The sequence below is a fragment of the Microcaecilia unicolor genome, chromosome 3 (assembly GCF_901765095.1).
Source record: "Microcaecilia unicolor chromosome 3, aMicUni1.1, whole genome shotgun sequence".
NCBI classification, from domain to species: Eukaryota; Metazoa; Chordata; class Amphibia; order Gymnophiona; family Siphonopidae; genus Microcaecilia; species Microcaecilia unicolor.
In genome coordinates, this window is record NC_044033.1 from 446,499,838 (window position 1) to 446,516,936 (window position 17,099).

The 17,099-nt window shown below is 39.6% G+C and overlaps 1 protein-coding gene across 2 annotated transcripts in view; it reads left to right on the forward strand.

Annotated features, from left to right (window-relative positions):
* Positions 1-15,144, forward strand: part of PXDN (peroxidasin) — a 276,386-nt gene extending 261,242 nt beyond the window's left edge. For both annotated transcript variants that reach the window (XM_030198925.1, XM_030198924.1), the window contains 3 exons: positions 839-950; positions 7,103-7,216; positions 13,901-15,144. In XM_030198925.1, coding sequence (XP_030054785.1) covers positions 839-950; positions 7,103-7,216; positions 13,901-14,005 — 331 coding nt within the window. In that variant the 3' untranslated portion in view covers positions 14,006-15,144. The remainder of the gene's footprint in view (positions 1-838; positions 951-7,102; positions 7,217-13,900) is intronic.
* Positions 15,145-17,099: the final 1,955 nt, after the last annotated feature.

Below are 17,099 nucleotides of genomic sequence, written 5' to 3' on the forward strand. Positions count from 1 at the left end.
TAAGGGTTTGGCACACTCAGTTGAAAGTTCTCTCATGCCCTAGTGCCAATGCAGTAAAGTGTGTTAGGTTTTGTGCACTGATTAGCTCAGCTTTAGCATACAATTTTGTGGGCACCCTATGCGAAAACACATTTTGCACACGAGCTAACCATGCACGAAGCCTCATGTGGGCACTAGCACAGAGCACATTTAAATTCACATTAATGAAACTAATAGCTGTTATGCACTCAATGAGTAGTTAAGCTCTGGAACTCTAAGAGCCCTGTCTGTCTTTCATTTTGTGAGTCTGTCTTCCTCTTTCCTTGTGTGTGGCTGTTGAGTTGTATCTGTCTGCCTTCCCTTCTGTCTGTTTCCCCTTCTGTGCCTGTCTGTAGTTCTTTCTGTGTCTCTCTGTCCGTCTTTGTGTGCCTCTATCACCTCCCCTTAAAAAGCAACATATTTTCTTTTGTACCCATTACTCTTTCATATTTTTCTTCTTTTTGACTGCCAGCATCTTTTGTTTCTCCGATGTATGGAAATCTATCTTTTGCATATTCACCTTTGATATTCCTGACATCTCCATTCACTCAGTGTGGCCTGATCACTAATTTATGATGTTACTTGAGACTAAAAATCATTTCTGGAACGTTTCCAACCATCAGAGCTTTCCAGTCAAGAAGGCATTTTTCTATAGTGTTTTTCCTAATTCTAAGCTTGGTGCATGATAATGCATTGTTATGTGAGCTGAATCTTTCTAATGGCCCATATAGAACTTGCAAATACCATGAAGAAATTCCAAGACAGTGTTTAAAGTCATTTTAGGTATAAGTTTGAGCTTAATTTTACCTGTCTGTTACAGCTTAGGAAAACATAATTTGAAAGTCCTTGACAACAGTTCGTTATCTGATCATTCAGTGAATGTGCTTATGATGAATGACTTGCAAAAGACAATCACAAGCCTTAAAAAACAGGTAAGAACATTATGACTGACTGACATGTAGATGCTTTTTTTCATTTCTGATTTTTCTAATTTATAAAATTAGTCTAGGTTTACAAACAGATTTTTTACAAGGCATAATTTTCATCTTTACTATCAGGTTATGTTCTATATATACATTGAGAGAATAATTTTATAAAGCCATTCCCAGTGTATAAAGGCAACCAGTTCCACAATAACCAAACTTTTAGCTGCAATAATGGTGGATAAAGATATGCTTTCTATCTGCAGAAATCTCTTTGAAAGTTGCCCTTGTGGAAGGTAATTTATAACTGGGAGCCTATGTCAGATTTTTATAGTGTCCATTTTATAAAGGCCTCTTCAACACTTCTCCTTCTGAAAGTATCAATTTAGCTATAAATTGGATCTCAGAGACTTAACTCAGTTACTATATCAGTTATAAATGAGCACTTCCAAGCCAAAATTGTCATTAGTCCAAATCTTGTTATATTTGAAATTTTATAAAAAAAAAAAAATAATCCTTTTAATTCAACAAATATTGAAAAACTTCATTCAAATACTTCAGTACTTATCTTATTGTCAGTCTTATGGAGTCCCTAAGACCGCAACCAGATTAGAGGGAGTCGAAAGCATGGCAAGACAAATCAATGAAAGAAAAAAGCACATTGGGTCTTCAGAATTGGCTTGGCATAAAGATGTTTCTTTATTAAAGGATACAACAAACAAATGTCTGTAATGAAAAAATAATCAGTCCATATTTTTAGTTATGCAAGGAGAAAAGACCTCAGAAGCCCGGAACGTGTCATGGCCACAAGAAAATATTTTTTCTGTTCTGTCGGTACATCATCAATTACTGGTCTAAAAACACCTTGAATTTTTTTGAAACTTTTTAGCTGATTTTTCATTCAATAATCAAAAACCTAGAATATTGGCACTTAACCAGTTAGCTTGTCAGAGCCACCATTTCACTTGTAAAAGCTGCCTCAGGTTCGTGCCGCTTAAAGACTTCAAGCTTGACAGACTTCTGTTCTTGCTTTAAAAAATGCTTGGGATGATCACAGAGGATCCCTAATTAGAAAATGGATGGTATAAAAAACAAAACTTAAATAACTGCATGTGTGTTGTGTTGTGTTGTGCTTAGACGGCGACTCCAACTTTGAAGACTAAGGCCAGTGCCGGGCAGACAACTGTGATCTGTGTCCTGTATATGGCAAAGACAGTTTAGGATGGCCTGGAATGGGCTTCCATAGCAACTGTAGTAGTTGGAACGTAAGGGCAGTGCTGGGTGGACTTCTACTGTCTATGTCCCAGAAATGGCAAAGACCAGGATCAAATATCGTATACCATGTTAACTGTTGGTTTAATCATGAATTGATAATGAGTGTGACTGTTGAACAGAATGGATGGACTTTTCAGGTCTTTATCTACCATCGTCTACTATGTAAGTGCTAATTTTCTATCTATACATTTACGTCTGCAAAGGGCACTTAAATCCAGGCACCTAGCTTATAGAATTGCCTTTTCAGTGTATAACAAATATGTGAAATAAGCATCATTAACTAAAATTGTAAAAGTGTACTTTTCATTTCAAATATTTTAAAATGTGGAGAAGGGGGATTTCTGTCATCGGAAAACTTCCAGTTCACTAATGAATTAGTACATATGTATTGCCATACTGGGACAGACCGAAGGTCCATCAAGCCCAGTATCCTGTTTCCAACAGTGGCCACACCAGGTCAAGATCCCAAAACAGTACAATACATTTTATTCTGCTTATCCTTATCTGCCACACACTGAGCAGAGGGTTTAAATGTATCATCAACGATGACACCTAGATCCCTTTCCTGACTCCTAATGTGGAACCTTGCATTACAAAGCTATAGTTTGGGTTCCTCTTTCCCACATGCAACACTTTGCACTCGCTCACACTAAATTTATCTGCCAGTCTCCCAGTCACGTAAGGTCCTCTTGTAATTTTTCGCAATCCTCTTGGGATTTAACAACTTTGAATGACTTTGTGTCACAAGCAGATTTAATTACCTCACTAGTTACTCCCATCTCGATATCATTTATAAATATGTTAAAAAGCAGCAGTCCCAGCACAGACCCTTGGGGAACCCCACTATCAACCCTTCTCCATTGAAAATACTGACTCTGTCTTTTTATCTTTTATCCAGTTTTTATTCACAATAGTACACTACCTCATATCCCATGATTCTCCAATTTCCTCTGGAGTTTTTCATGAGGTACTTTGTCAAATGCCTTTTGAAAATCCAGATAATCAATATCATCCAGCTCACCTTTATCCACATGTCTGTTTTCCCCTTCAAGGAAATGTAATAGATTGGTGAGGCAAGCGTTCCTTTCACTAAATCCATGTTGGCTTTGTCTCATTAATCCATGCTTTTGAATATGGTCTATAATTTTGTTCTTTATAATAGTCTCTACCATTTTGCCGGGGATCGACATCAGGCTGATCAGTCTATAATTTCCCGCATCACCTCTGGAAACTTTTTAAAAAATCGGCATTACATTGGCCACCCTCCAATCTTCCAGTACCATGCTTGATTTTAAAGATAAATTATTTATTACTAACAATAGTTCTGCAAGTTCACTTTTCAATACTGTCAGTACTCTGGGATGAATACCATCCGGTCCAGACAATTTGCTACTCTTCAATTTGTCAAACTGTGCCATTACATCTTCCAGGTTTAAAGAGATTTCATTCAGTTTCTCTGACTCGTCATCTTTGAATATCTTTTCTGGCACCGGTATCTCTCACAAATCTTCTTCAGTGGAGACCGAAGCAAAGAATTCATTTATTCTCTCCACTATGGATTTGTCTTCTCTGAGTGCCCCTTTTACCCCACAGTCATCCAGAAGTCCAACCAATTCTTTTGCCAGCTTCTTGCATTTAACATAACTTAAAAAAATGTTTACTGTGTGTTTTTTGCCTCCTATGCAATCTTTTTTTTTCAAAGTCATCGGAAAACTTCCAGTTCACTAATGAATTAGTACATAAGTATTGCCATACTGGGACAGACCGAAGGTCCATCAAGCCCAGTATCCTGTTTCCAACAGTGGCCAAACCAGGTCAAGATCCCAAAACAGTACAATACATTTTATTCTGCTTATCCTTATCTGCCACACACTGAGCAGAGGGTTTAAATGTATCATCAACGATGACACCTAGATCCCTTTCCTGGTCAGTGACTCCTAATGTGGAACCTTGCATTACAAAGCTATAGTTTGGGTTCCTCTTTCCCACATGCAACACTGCACTCGCTCACACTAAACTTTATCTGCCAGTCTCCCAGTCACGTAAGGTCCTCTTGTAATTTTTCGCAATCCTCTTGGGATTAAATCTCTTCCTTATCAGCACTTTGCATTTGACTTGCCATTCCTTATGCTGTTTTTTATTATTTTCAGTCGGATCCTTCTTCCATTTTCTGAAGGATTTTCTTTTAGCTCTAATATCTTCCTTCACCTTATATTTTAACCATGCCGGCTGCCATTTCGTCTTCCTTCCTCCTTTTTTAATACACGGAATATATTTGGTCTAGGCTTCCAGGATGGTATTTTTGAACAGCATTCACACCTGATGTAAATTTTTGACCTTTGCAGATGTTTCCTCTAATTTTTTTTCCACCGTTCTTCTCATTTTATCATAGTTTCCTTTTTGAAAGTTAAATGCTACATATTGCATTTCCTTTGTGTATTTACTCCAAAGCCGATATCAAATCTGATTATATTATGATCACTGTTATCAAGTGGCCCTCATCACCAATACCTCCTGCACCAGATCATGGAACACTAGGTCTGGAATTTTTCCTTCTCATGTTGGCTCCTGTATCAACTGCTCCAAAAAGCAGTCCTTGATTTCCTCAGTGAAGTTTACCTCCCTAGCATGCTCTGATGTTATATTTACTCAGTTAATATTGGGGTAATTGAAATCACCCATTATTATTGTGTTGCCCAGTTTGTTAGCCTCCCTAATTCCTGATAACATTTCTACATCAGTCTGTTCATAGGGATTCCAAGATGTATTTGGTTTCCTGCAGAATTTTCAATCTATTTGATTCAAGACCACCCTATTGCTATGATATAATTTGTACCCTAGTATGACAGTGTCCCACTGGTTATCCTCCATCTACCAGGTCTCAAAGATGCCTATTATATCTAGTTTTTCATTTAGTGTAATATATTCTAAATCTCCCTTCGTATTTCTTAGGCTTCTGGCATTCACATATAGACATTTCAAACTGTTTGTTGTTCCTAATTATATCTTGCTCAGTAGCTGACAGTGTTAATTTGCAATCTTTTGTCTGCTTTTTATTTAAAGGCACATGGTTTACTATGGTGTCTCTTGCAACCTTGCTATTGGGATACCCTGTCTTCCCTGTTATGGTGATATCTTTGAAAGATACCTTTTGAGCAACTGTTGGCCTTCCCCCAGGTTCTAACTATGCCAGTGCCAGCAGCCTGGTCCCACCCTGGTTAAGGTGGAGCCCATCATTCTGTAATAGGCTCCCCCTTCCCCAGAATGTTGCCCATTTCCTTACAAATCTAAAACCCTCCTCCCTGCACCATCACCTCATCCACACATTGAGACTCCGGAGCTCTGCCTGTCTCTTGGGCCCTGTGCGTGGAACTGGAAGCTCTTCAGAAAATGGTACCCTACAGGTTCTGGATTTGAGCTTTAAGAGTCTAAATTTGGCTTCCAGAACCTCCGTCCCACATTTTCCTATATCACTGGTACCCACATGTGCCAAGACAGCCGACTCCTCCCCAGCACTACAGCCAACTCCTCCCCAGCACTATCTAAAATCCTATCTAGTAATGCGCTCCAGACATGCAAGTGACCAGGTGATCCTCATGGCCATCAGCCACCCAGCAAGCTACATGCCTAATAATCGAATCACCAGCTACAACAGCAGTCCTAACCAGGGTGATGCTGTCCTTTTAGAAGACCTCCCTCCTCCAAGGCAGCACAGGGGCCGCCAGACTGAAGGTTGGACTTCTCTACAACGTCCCTGTAGGCCTTCTCTATGTACCTCTTTGTGTCCCTTGGCTCCACTAAGTCTGCTATTCTAGCCTCAAGAGAATGGACTCGTTCTCTGAGAGCTAGGACCTCTTTGCATCGAGCACACACATATAACCTCTGACTAACTGGGAGATAATCATACATGTGGCACCCAGTGCAAAAGACTGGATAGCACCCCTCTCGCTGCTGGACTAGATGTAAGTGATTTGTTTATTATGTAATTTAAGGAGAGTTAATGTTACAGATCATTATGTTTATGTCCACGATTTACAAGGGAAGTAGGATTACCAACACAGTCAAATGTACTGACTGCCTGTGTGTCTTGCTAGATTTTCCTACCTGTGTGGTTTTCCTGTGATGGACTTGTTATAGTTTTATGATGAAAGACTCAATTGTGAAATTATTTATCACTATATATATATATATTTTTTTTTTTTTTTTTAATTTATAGAAGTCTTTAGGACTGAGAGACATAACATAAAAACAACAAGCCACAAATGGCTACTTAAACAAGTACAGTACAACAAAGGAGGAACACAGCCTCTGATAAACACTAACAATAAGCATTTAACTCTCAAACCAAAGACACTAAATGCACATCTACTATAATAAAACTCACCCTCAACGTTCTGAGGACACTGACGTCAGTGAAGCCAAGCCCTGACTTCCTTCAAAAAGGTTTGAAGGTTCATGGTGGTGAAGCCACCAGAATCGCTCCGGGCCCCGCCCTCGAGGGCAGAGCTATGGCAGAACAACGAAGGGGTTGGCAGGGAGGGAGGCGGGGGGGTGGGAAATCACTCTGGGACCCGAAACGTCATGACGTTGGGGGCGGAGCAATGGCAGAACAATGAAGGGGATGGCCAGGGAGGGAGGGGAGGGGGGTGTTGGCGACGAAAACCTGGCTAGCGCCCGTTTCATTTGCTCAGAAACGGGCCTCTTTTACTAGTGTACTATATTTTAAGGGGTATTGAGATGTTCAGTCTGTTTTGCTTCAACTTTTCTATACATTGTATGTGTGAGTTAAATATCTGGAAGTTGAACTTTTGTGCCTTAGTCTAAGAAGGATAACACTGGACAAATTTAGTGGTTGTGTTAACTGATTTTGTCAAATCTTTTTGCAGTTAAAGAAACTTGAATCCCGTCTCAGTAGAACTGAATGCACTGATGAAAAGGGTGAAATACATTCTGGCAATAAGAAATGGAAAAGGGACCCATGCACTAACTGTGAATGCAAAGTGAGTATGAATCTCTAAATCAGTGGAGGCAAAGGACCTGCAGGACAAAACCAGCCCACCAATTAATTTGTTTATTTACTTGTTTTTTTCTGACTCATCCTTCATTGGGAATTTCATTCTGACAACTCGGTATTCATTACTTTTGAGTAATACACATTAATGTATCAACATGCATTAGTAAATATAGCCCTAACTCTCAGACCCCAGACCTTGTCTAACTCCCCAGCCCAATGTGGCCCCTTGGACCAAAAGGTTTGTCCATTCCTCCTCTGAATGTTGTTTTTTTTTTGGGGGGGGGGGCAGAATTAACTTTTTTTTTTAGTCCTCAAATTATATTAACTTTCTTTTGTGTCCCAGGATGTCCTGCTGCTATTAAATTAATGTGAAAATATAATGTATTATTTTTTAATTTTGTGTCAGTATTTAATTCTCACATGTTCTTAAACTTTATAACATCAAGTCCACCATATTAATTTAAAGCTCTGAAGTCACATCTCTAGTAACAGAATGCTCCACAGTTATGATAATGTTTTTCATTTCACTTAAATGCACAGAAATAAAGGTTAGCATATAACAAAAAAAAAGTGATACCTTTTTCTTGGACTAAATTTATACTGTACGTTTGACAGTTGGATTAGAAATAAAATTTAACCTCAGTTTATAAAGGATTAGCACAGTAAAGGACTGAGCTGTGTTGAAACAGCTCTGAGGTCTACTGAGGAGGCAAGATTTTGGTTTAATATCTAATGCTAAAGTGGTGATGTAACCCGGGTCTCACCCGGTTCTAGCTCCAGACCCAGGTTCATAAACATATACTTTATCATTCACTCAAGTTTCCAGTCGAGCTGGGAGTGGGTTTTCAGGTCCATAACAGCGATTCAGGTTTTGGGAGGATTTAACGCTGTCAGCGATCAACTGAAAGAGCACACAGAAGTCTACAGCTTGTACAAAACAAACTAGAATGCTTTAACACTTATAACCAGCAACTCTAGTCAATTCAGTAGCAAAAAATAGTCCAACAGCATACAATACATCAAATCCATCCTTCCTTTCTTCTGGAGTTCCTCAGGGGGAACCCTGTCTCCTTGACTCCCAGGTTTATATATAGGGACATTAGGGGAATATTAAAAATTATGTACAGTTATGTATAGATCCTCTGCCCAGATTAGGCTGAGCAAGTCCTGATGTAACTAGCTATTCTGTTTTCCATATAGAACACCTTCAACAGGCTGAAATCCTCCTGGTCTGGCCCTTCTCCTGGAGTGATACCTCTCCTGGATTCACACTGTACTTGGGGACAGGCTCTCCCTAGCCCTAGTTCTTGGGTTCTCTTCCTTTTTCTTTCCACCAGAATTTGGCTGGGGTTACCATCAAACTCAAGACCCAAACCCCAAGACTAAAAGCTCCAAACTCAACTCTCTCCCCTAAAAGGCCATACACTAACTTTTATTTTCTCTTAACTTCCACCTCCCCTGTCACTCTTTAGTAAAGGGCACTTTTCCCCAGCAACTTATTTCAAAGTCCCTCCCATGGGCTGGGCCTCCTCCCACCCAGAGACTTCCCAGTCACTCCCCCCAGTGACTCACAACAGAGATTCTGCTTCTCAGTAATCCCCAGTTTATTAAAGGATTACAGCGATATCACCCATGCAGTAATCCACATTTTTTTTTCATGATACAGTACAAGTTATGCAGCTTTCTGGTTGCACAGTGAAAGGGATCTGTGTCATAATAAACATTACTTACCAGCAGCATTAACATGCATCTAATGTAGGCGTTAACCACATGCCTACTTCCAGCATGAGTTATTTGTCATCACGCAATGTAACACACATCCAAAAGCACGATAATTTAATGTTAATGCATTTATTAACATTATGGGGCTCATTTTCAAAACAGAAAAATGTCCAAAAAGCGGCAGATGGACATTTTTTGTCCAAAACGTCCAAATCGCTATTTTCAAAACCCATTTTTAAGACATCTTTCTATGCAGTTTGTCTGCAGTGCATCCAAATCAGAAGGTGGCATGTTGGTGGGATTTTCATGTTCCCAGAAGTTGGACGATTTTCTGTCATGATGGAAGAAAGCAAAATTATCCAGGGCTAAAAGTTAGACATTTTGGTCTAGACCAGTTTGAATCATGGCAAAGCCACAAAAAGGTGCCCTAAATAACCAGATGACCACTGAAGGGATTAAGGCTTGATCTCCCCTTTGCTTCCCCAGTGGTCTCTGACCCTCCTCTCGCTCCCACCCCAAAGGATGTGAAAGAAACAGTACATACCAGCCTCTATGACAGCTTCAAATGTTATGACCAGTCCTATTAGAGCAGCAGGCATGTCCCTGGAGTAGCCTAGTGGTCAGTGCAGTAGACTTTCCAGGCTCATATCCCATTCAAACTGTTACACTTGTGGTGGAAAGTGTGAGCCAACCAAAAACCTACTGTACCCACATATAGATGACACCTGCAGACATAAGGGCTATTGTAGTGGTGGACAGTTGCATATAGAGGGTTTTTGGTGGGTTTTAGAGGGTTCACCATAGAATATAAGGGGGTAATGGTGAGATGTGTAGCTGGGACCTTTTATGTGAGGTCCACTGCAGTGCCCCAGTGCTCTGCTGGGATGTCTGTGGTGCCATTCTACTAAGAATGCTGGCTCCCCAGACATCCCAGTGGCTTGTTTTTGTGCATTTTTCCCTTGGACTTGATTTTTGTTGGGTTTTTTTTTTTGGGGGGGGGGGGGGATTGGAAAATGGTCACAAATTGAAACACACTGAGCACAAAATGTCTAGGAAATGGCTATTTTCAAAACAAAAATATGGATGTTTTTCTGGTTCGAAAATGGCCATGTTCGCCACTTGATTTTTGGACGTTTTCAGCAATATCAGATTTAGATGTCATATTGAAAATGTGCCTTTAGATGTACTATTTAGCACTAATTAACCATATTAACATGAGATATGTAACACACCAAACTTGATTCCCTCTGTTAGCCCATTTAATATAAACTATAGATTCCCAAACTCCCACCTCACCCCCTAAAGCAGTGGTTCCCAAACCTGGTCCTGGAGGCACCCTAGCCAGTCAGGTTCTCAGGCTATCCACAATGAATATTGATGAGAGAGAATTGCATGCAATGGAAGCAGTGTATGCAAATCTCTCTCAAGAATATTCATTGTGGATATTCTGAAAACCAGACCGGCTGGGGTGCTTCCAGGCCCAGGTTTGGGAACAACTGCCCTATAGGTTTATCCATGATACTCAGTGGGGGTCTCAAGTCCCTCAGCCTCCCAAATCCTCTGACACATCATGACTCTCGGCCCATAGCCTCCCATGCCGAAGGCTGGTATTGCTTCCCACCTACCTTCATGTTCTCATTAGTGGACTCAGTCTTTCCATCCAATATCCCCCTGCATACTTAGGGCTCTAATAAAACCCATCTTCTAGCACCACGTCCCTAATTTTCATTTCCCCTAAAAGTCACACTAATCATGCTGGGACATATACATTGCCTCCTAGACTCCCCAGAACATGTCCAAAGTTGTTGATTATTGAGACAGTCCACAAATAGGCTCTTCATATTGTGAAAGCCCCCCATCCCCACCCCAGACTTCCCAACCCTCAAACTGTCATGGTTGCCACCCTAACTGCATTGGATTTTGTGACATAAAGGTAAATTCCACCATAATACACCAGATCCTTTTGACCAAACCAGCTGGGCATCTGAGACACTGTTATCCTGGCTTCAGTGCACAAACCAAATGAATCCAAGGGTGCTTTGATCGAAACGTGGAAGCAGGTTAGACCTGTGTAATTCTCAGAGTGGAGGGAGTCTGAAGATCTCTGCAGTGTATGCAGTGTAGTTGAATCCAGGAAGGCCGCATAAACTAGAACAGAGTTTCAAATTGAAGAGTTACTGTGAGATACTGACGGAACACACACACACACTCACATTTTCTTCAGGTGATATCTATAAAGTAAATTTAAACAGACACAATTCAAATACAACCCAGAGCCTTGAGTGGAGGAGTAGCCTAGTGGTTAGTGCAGTGGACTTTGATCCTGGGGAACTGAGCTCGATTCCCACTGCAGCTCCTTGTGACTCTGGGCAAGTTACTTAACCCTCCATTGCCCCTGTACAAAATAAGTACCTGAATATATGCAAACCACTTTGAATGTAGTTGCAAAAACCTCAGAAAGGCGGTATATCAAGTCCCATTTCCCCAAATATCCCTTCAGGCTGCTCTAGGGATATTATTTTGTCTTTCAGTCTTTTACTTGAATTCTCATTGACTCCTTACTTCAAATGTTCCAGCCACGCTGAACCACCTAGAATACGTGAATACTTAAGTGTCTTCCGTTTATCTGAAATTAAGAAAAAATTTAAATGCAAGAAGAATTGAAGAATTTTCTGTACTCCTTCTACCAAGGAATCCTCTCCAGATTCCTCCTGAAATTCTTCATGTGCAGTCCCTGGAACCACTCCTTGTCTAAACCCAGAGACTTATTGTGAAATCCAGAACCTATTGCAATGAGCCCAAAACATTCTAAGCTTCAGCTTTAATCACTGTTCCAAAACGTTTGGCAATACCTACTGTGATTTGTCTATAACACAGTAACTCCTCCTGACAGAGATATACATTCACTGGTAAATAGACCATATACAAAAGCATGTACTGATCAATCAAGAGATGAAATGCCTGTGTTAAGCAGTCCTCAGTATCACTGGCTTTTAAGTACATAAGTGTTGCCATACTTGGACAGATCAAAGGTCCATCAAACCCATCATCCTGTTTCCAACAGTGGCCAATCCAGGTTACAAGTACCTGGCAAGATTCTAAAACAGTAGAATACATTTTATGTTGCTTATCCTAGAAATAAGCAGTGGATTTTCCCAAAGTCCATCTTATTAATGGCTTGTGGACTTTTCTTTTAGGGAGCTATCCAAACCTTTTTTAACCCCCACTAAGCTAACTGCTTTTACCACATTCTCTGGCAACAAATTCCAGAGTTTAATTACACGTTGAATGAGGAAATATTTTCTTTGATTTGTTTTAAATTTACTACTTCGTAGCTTCATTGCATGCCCCCTAGACCTAGTATTTTTGGAAAGAGTAAACAAGCTGTTCACGTCTACCCGTTCCACTCCACTCATTATTTTATAGACCTCTATCATATCTCTCCTCAGCTGTCTTTTCTCCAAGCTGAAGAACTCTAGCCATTTTAGCTTTTCCTCATTGGAATGTTGTCCCATCCCCTTTATCATTTTTGTCGCCCTTTTCTGTACTTTTTCTAATTCCACTATATCTTTTTTGAGATGTGGTGACCAGAATTGCACACAGTATTCGAGGAGCAGTAGTCCCATGGAGCGATACAAAGGCATTATAACATCCTCGTTTTTGTTTTCCATTCTTTTCCTAATAATACCTAACATTCTATTTGCTTTCTTAGCCACCGCCACACACTGAAGGGTCCAATGTATCGTCAATAATGACACCTAGATCCCTTTCCTGATCGGTCACTCCTAATATGGAACCTTGCATCACATAACTGTAGTTCAGGCTCCTCTTTTCCACATACATCACTTTGCGCTTGCTCACATGAAATGTCATAGACTTGTCAAAATTGGCTTGTTGCCAAAATGTTAGAGATGTTAATTAGAGTTGCAGTACATTGATTTAATATGAACTTTAACATACTGTGTGTGTTTGTGTATATCAGTTTGTGTGTCTGTGAACATATGCACCCATACATAGATGGGAATGAGAGGTGTATGTGTGTGTATATGTGTACATGTAAAGAGAAATGTAGATGATGATATGTCTTCATGTCTGGCACAGCACAACCATGTTAACTAGTTTTAACTCCATTAATTCTGGTCCTACCCAAGGACCTGGAAATCATAGACATATTGACACGACACAAAATGTACACTGTCCCACAAACAGACTGTGTTTTAAAGTTTCCATATATTTTTGAAGACCTTATCATTGCTCCAAATGCTGCAATCACAATTGATATTACCATAGATTTTTTTTTTCTCCAAAATCATTGGTCAAAAAACAAGAAGGCATGCAGTCTGCTAAATCCAGTATGGAAGGTAAAACAACAAGGCAGACCTTGTTAGAAACAGTCTTTATTGATAAATTAAAAGCTTCCAGAATTTTAACATAAAATGCCCGACATGCCCATGTTTCACCAGTACAAATGGCTGCCGTCAGGAGCAGTAGGACATCAGCTGATATAAAATTCCAAAATCAGTCTGGCTGGTGCAGCTGTTTAAAACATAGCAATTAAAATTCTGGGATCAATCTCTCATGAAAACACTGTGAATTCTTCTTTTCCATGACCGTGATGCCAGGCGTGTGTGCTCCAAGAGCCTGTCAGTTGTTGATGTTATTGTCAACAAGTCACAAAGGGCCTCTTTTATTAAGGCACGCTAGCATTTTTAGGGCGTGCTAAACATTAGAGAGGTCCGTATGGATGTCGCTAACATTTAGCATGCCCTTAATAGCACATGCTAAAAACGCAACAGGCCTTAGTAAAAGACCCCCCCCCCCCCCCCCCCCCCCAGTGCATCATAGCCAATATTATCCAGCTTTCTTCATGGCAGTTGTTATTATTGTTTGTATAACACATATATAAATATACACATACAGGATTTTAATATTTCTCTTTTTCTGCTAGGATGGTCAGATTACCTGTTTTGTGGAAACCTGTCCACCATCTGATTGTTTGACATCACAGAAGATTGAAGGAGTTTGCTGTCCAGTCTGTTCAAAGCACCTTTAAAATTTAGGATGAGAAGACCTCATCCAGATAGTCTTGATGTCTGCAAATAGCAATGCAGAGTAGGAACCAGAATTCAAGACTTTAAATGAAACAATTATGATGAAGTACCGTATATGACTTTATTTAGTTGCCCATAATAGAACTCATGAAACAAAAGTATTGAGAGGGAAGTAGGCAGAAGGGTATTAAAAGGGTAATACTGCATCTTTTCATATATTGTTCCTCTAAAGCTTCTCAGGTTACATTAATTTAATCTGGTGCTATTTCATGTGTCTTTCTGCCTCATTGGTAGTGTATAGAAAATGAAACACACTATATCAGTTTAAATAGCATATTAATCCTTAAATTTAGCATTATCTTTGTCAAAATGCGATTGTGTTACTGCATTTTGATTGCCACGTCATTTAAATCAAGAGGTATATTGTAAAATAAGCCTTCCTACATAGGCCAGCTTTTCAAACAAACATTTTCTCTTTAGTTTTAAGGTGCTGAGATTTTGAAAATAATTTTTTTACCTTGCTCCCTTTGTTTTTTTTGGATACAAAGATACTTGTTGATTGTATAACACACTTATTGCCAAAAATAGGTTGCCAGCTTGCATACACAAGCACACTTTCCTGAGGTGCTATTTGCAGACATTTTGCAATTAAACTAGTGTGTATTTTCATATATTAAATTGACCCTTATTGGATTAGTGTTAAAATTATATCCTGTAAATCAGTTAGGTGAAAACAGAATTCACTAATCTCATCAGATTGTGGCATATAGAATATATTCACTCTTCCAGTAGAGCGCTGTTTCTCTTAACATCTAGTTACTTCACCGTATGCAGACCCCGTTTATGAAGTGCAGTGAAGGACAACAATTATACCTCATTAACAGATTTGTTTGTTCACTTATGGTGCTTAAAAAAAAACCAAACAACTTTAGTATCTCGAGTATTAATAAAGAGGTGAACAAAAGACAAACCAGTCATGCACTGATAGTTCTGGTACCATTATTCAGATTAGAAAACTTCACATATTATATATTTCATAACATACAGGAAGGCATATATACCCTAAGGCAGGGTTGTCCAACCTCGGTCCTCGAGGGCCGCAGTCAAGTCGAGTTTTCAGGATTTCCCCAATGAATATGCATGAGATCTGTTTGCATGCACTGCCTTCATTGTATGCAAATAGATCTCTTACATATTCAATGGGGAAATCCTGAAAACCCGACCCGGCGAGGGCTGAGGTTAGACACCCCTGCCCTATGGCATTGTGTAGACAAGTGCTTACTGTAGCCTATGGGTCAATTCTGCAACTGGGCGCTTCCATTTAGGCATGCCAAGGGCACGCGGTGGGAGCCTATTCTGTAACAGCTTCTGGGCACCCAGATTCCATTATAGAATACTAGCGGAACCCAGTATTGTCGCACCTTCAATTTACACACCCACATTTACACCAGCCATAGGCCTGGTATAACTGGCCACGTAAGAAGGGCACGTGTAATTTAAGTTACAGGCATAAAGTAGCCCTGCCCATGTTCCACTCATGTGTACGTACACCTCCCTTGCATTTACATGCTATGTAGGTTACATGTGCCATTGTGGACTAGCACTAGGTTCCCGCTGGCACTTTTGCGGATTGGTGTACACTTCTGCACATGGTTGCTAGTATTCTGTACGTATTCATTCACAAGGGGTGTGTTTAAATGTGGCACCTGGATTATAGATTTGTCCTTGATGTGTGCAGTACTACATTTTATCCATACATTTTCCACACACCGTCGACTTGGATAGTTGCTAAAAAGCTGGGTAAATCAAAACCATGCACGTTCTGGAATGCATGTTTGAAGCTGATTGGACAGACTGTATGAGGTTAATAAAGTCATTTGGTGTTACAGGGAAGTTAAATTGTTGTGTACATATACATTAAGCAGAAGGGCAAACGATGTTCTGAAATGTATTTTTAGGAATGTTTTAATTAATGCTATAAACCAGTTTATGTAATCTTCTTAAAACAGTGTTTGGTTAACATACTGATTTATCTGTGCAGCTTTCTACCTGACTCTTTTTTTTTTAACAGTTTGATACTCTTATATTGAATGTGCTTTGTAATCTTTTTCCAAATCATGGTAGAGTTCAGGTGAGCATACTGTGTAAACCAGTTAAAGGATAATTTGAAGCCATTATGTTTTTGTTTTTGTATTCTTGATTTCCTTTATAAATAAAGTGAAACATGCTCAGGTATGCAGGTCACAAAACAAACGTGATTGTTCCATTCCTCATTGCATAGCCATATTAAAGATTAGGGAAATGTAGAATATTCTGAGCAGGTTCACACTTTACAGTCAATCCAAATGCCACTGGAAACCTACAGATAAGCAAATGAAATCTGTATCCATACTTGCAGTATAGTACACAGAGTGAAGTTTTTGTTTTTTTATATATATACAGTATAGTGCTGTTACTGATGTTTTTAAAGCAGTGGTGCCAGTCACTAGATAATCCTCATGTTTGTTTTTTTTTGGTTATCAACTGTGAGGATACTGCTGTGGTGTATTGTGAATTCTGCATATTTATTTTCATTTTTAAATTGACAAAAGCAGAATGCCTTTGATCTTTATTGTTAACAGTGAATTTACCAAAGAAAAATTTGCACTGTGTATTGAATGCTTTTCAATTAAAATAAATAGGCCACATTTCATAAACTCTTATTCTCTTTTTTTTTTCCCTGTGCAGAGCAAATCAAAATGAATTACATAAATTCTTATCAACAAAAAAACTAATAGACGCGCAATATTCAGCAATTAACCTGTGCTTCCTTGTACCATATGGACAGCAAGCGCACCCTGATCACTGAAGGGTCTTTTACTAAAGATTAGATCAGGTTATCTGCAGGAGGACCCATAAGAATAAAGCGGGCCCTGCTGCAGATAGCTCAAGCTAATGTTTAGTAAAAGATCCCCTTAGAAAAGAGACATTCTAAGTCAGAGTTCAACAGACTTTCCCTGTGAGAAGGGCTACATAAAGCATTTAATCCCACTAAGAGGGTAAGATCTGTGGAGTCTTTGGCAGCTGGAAGCATGATAGTAAGAGGACCCTGACTCT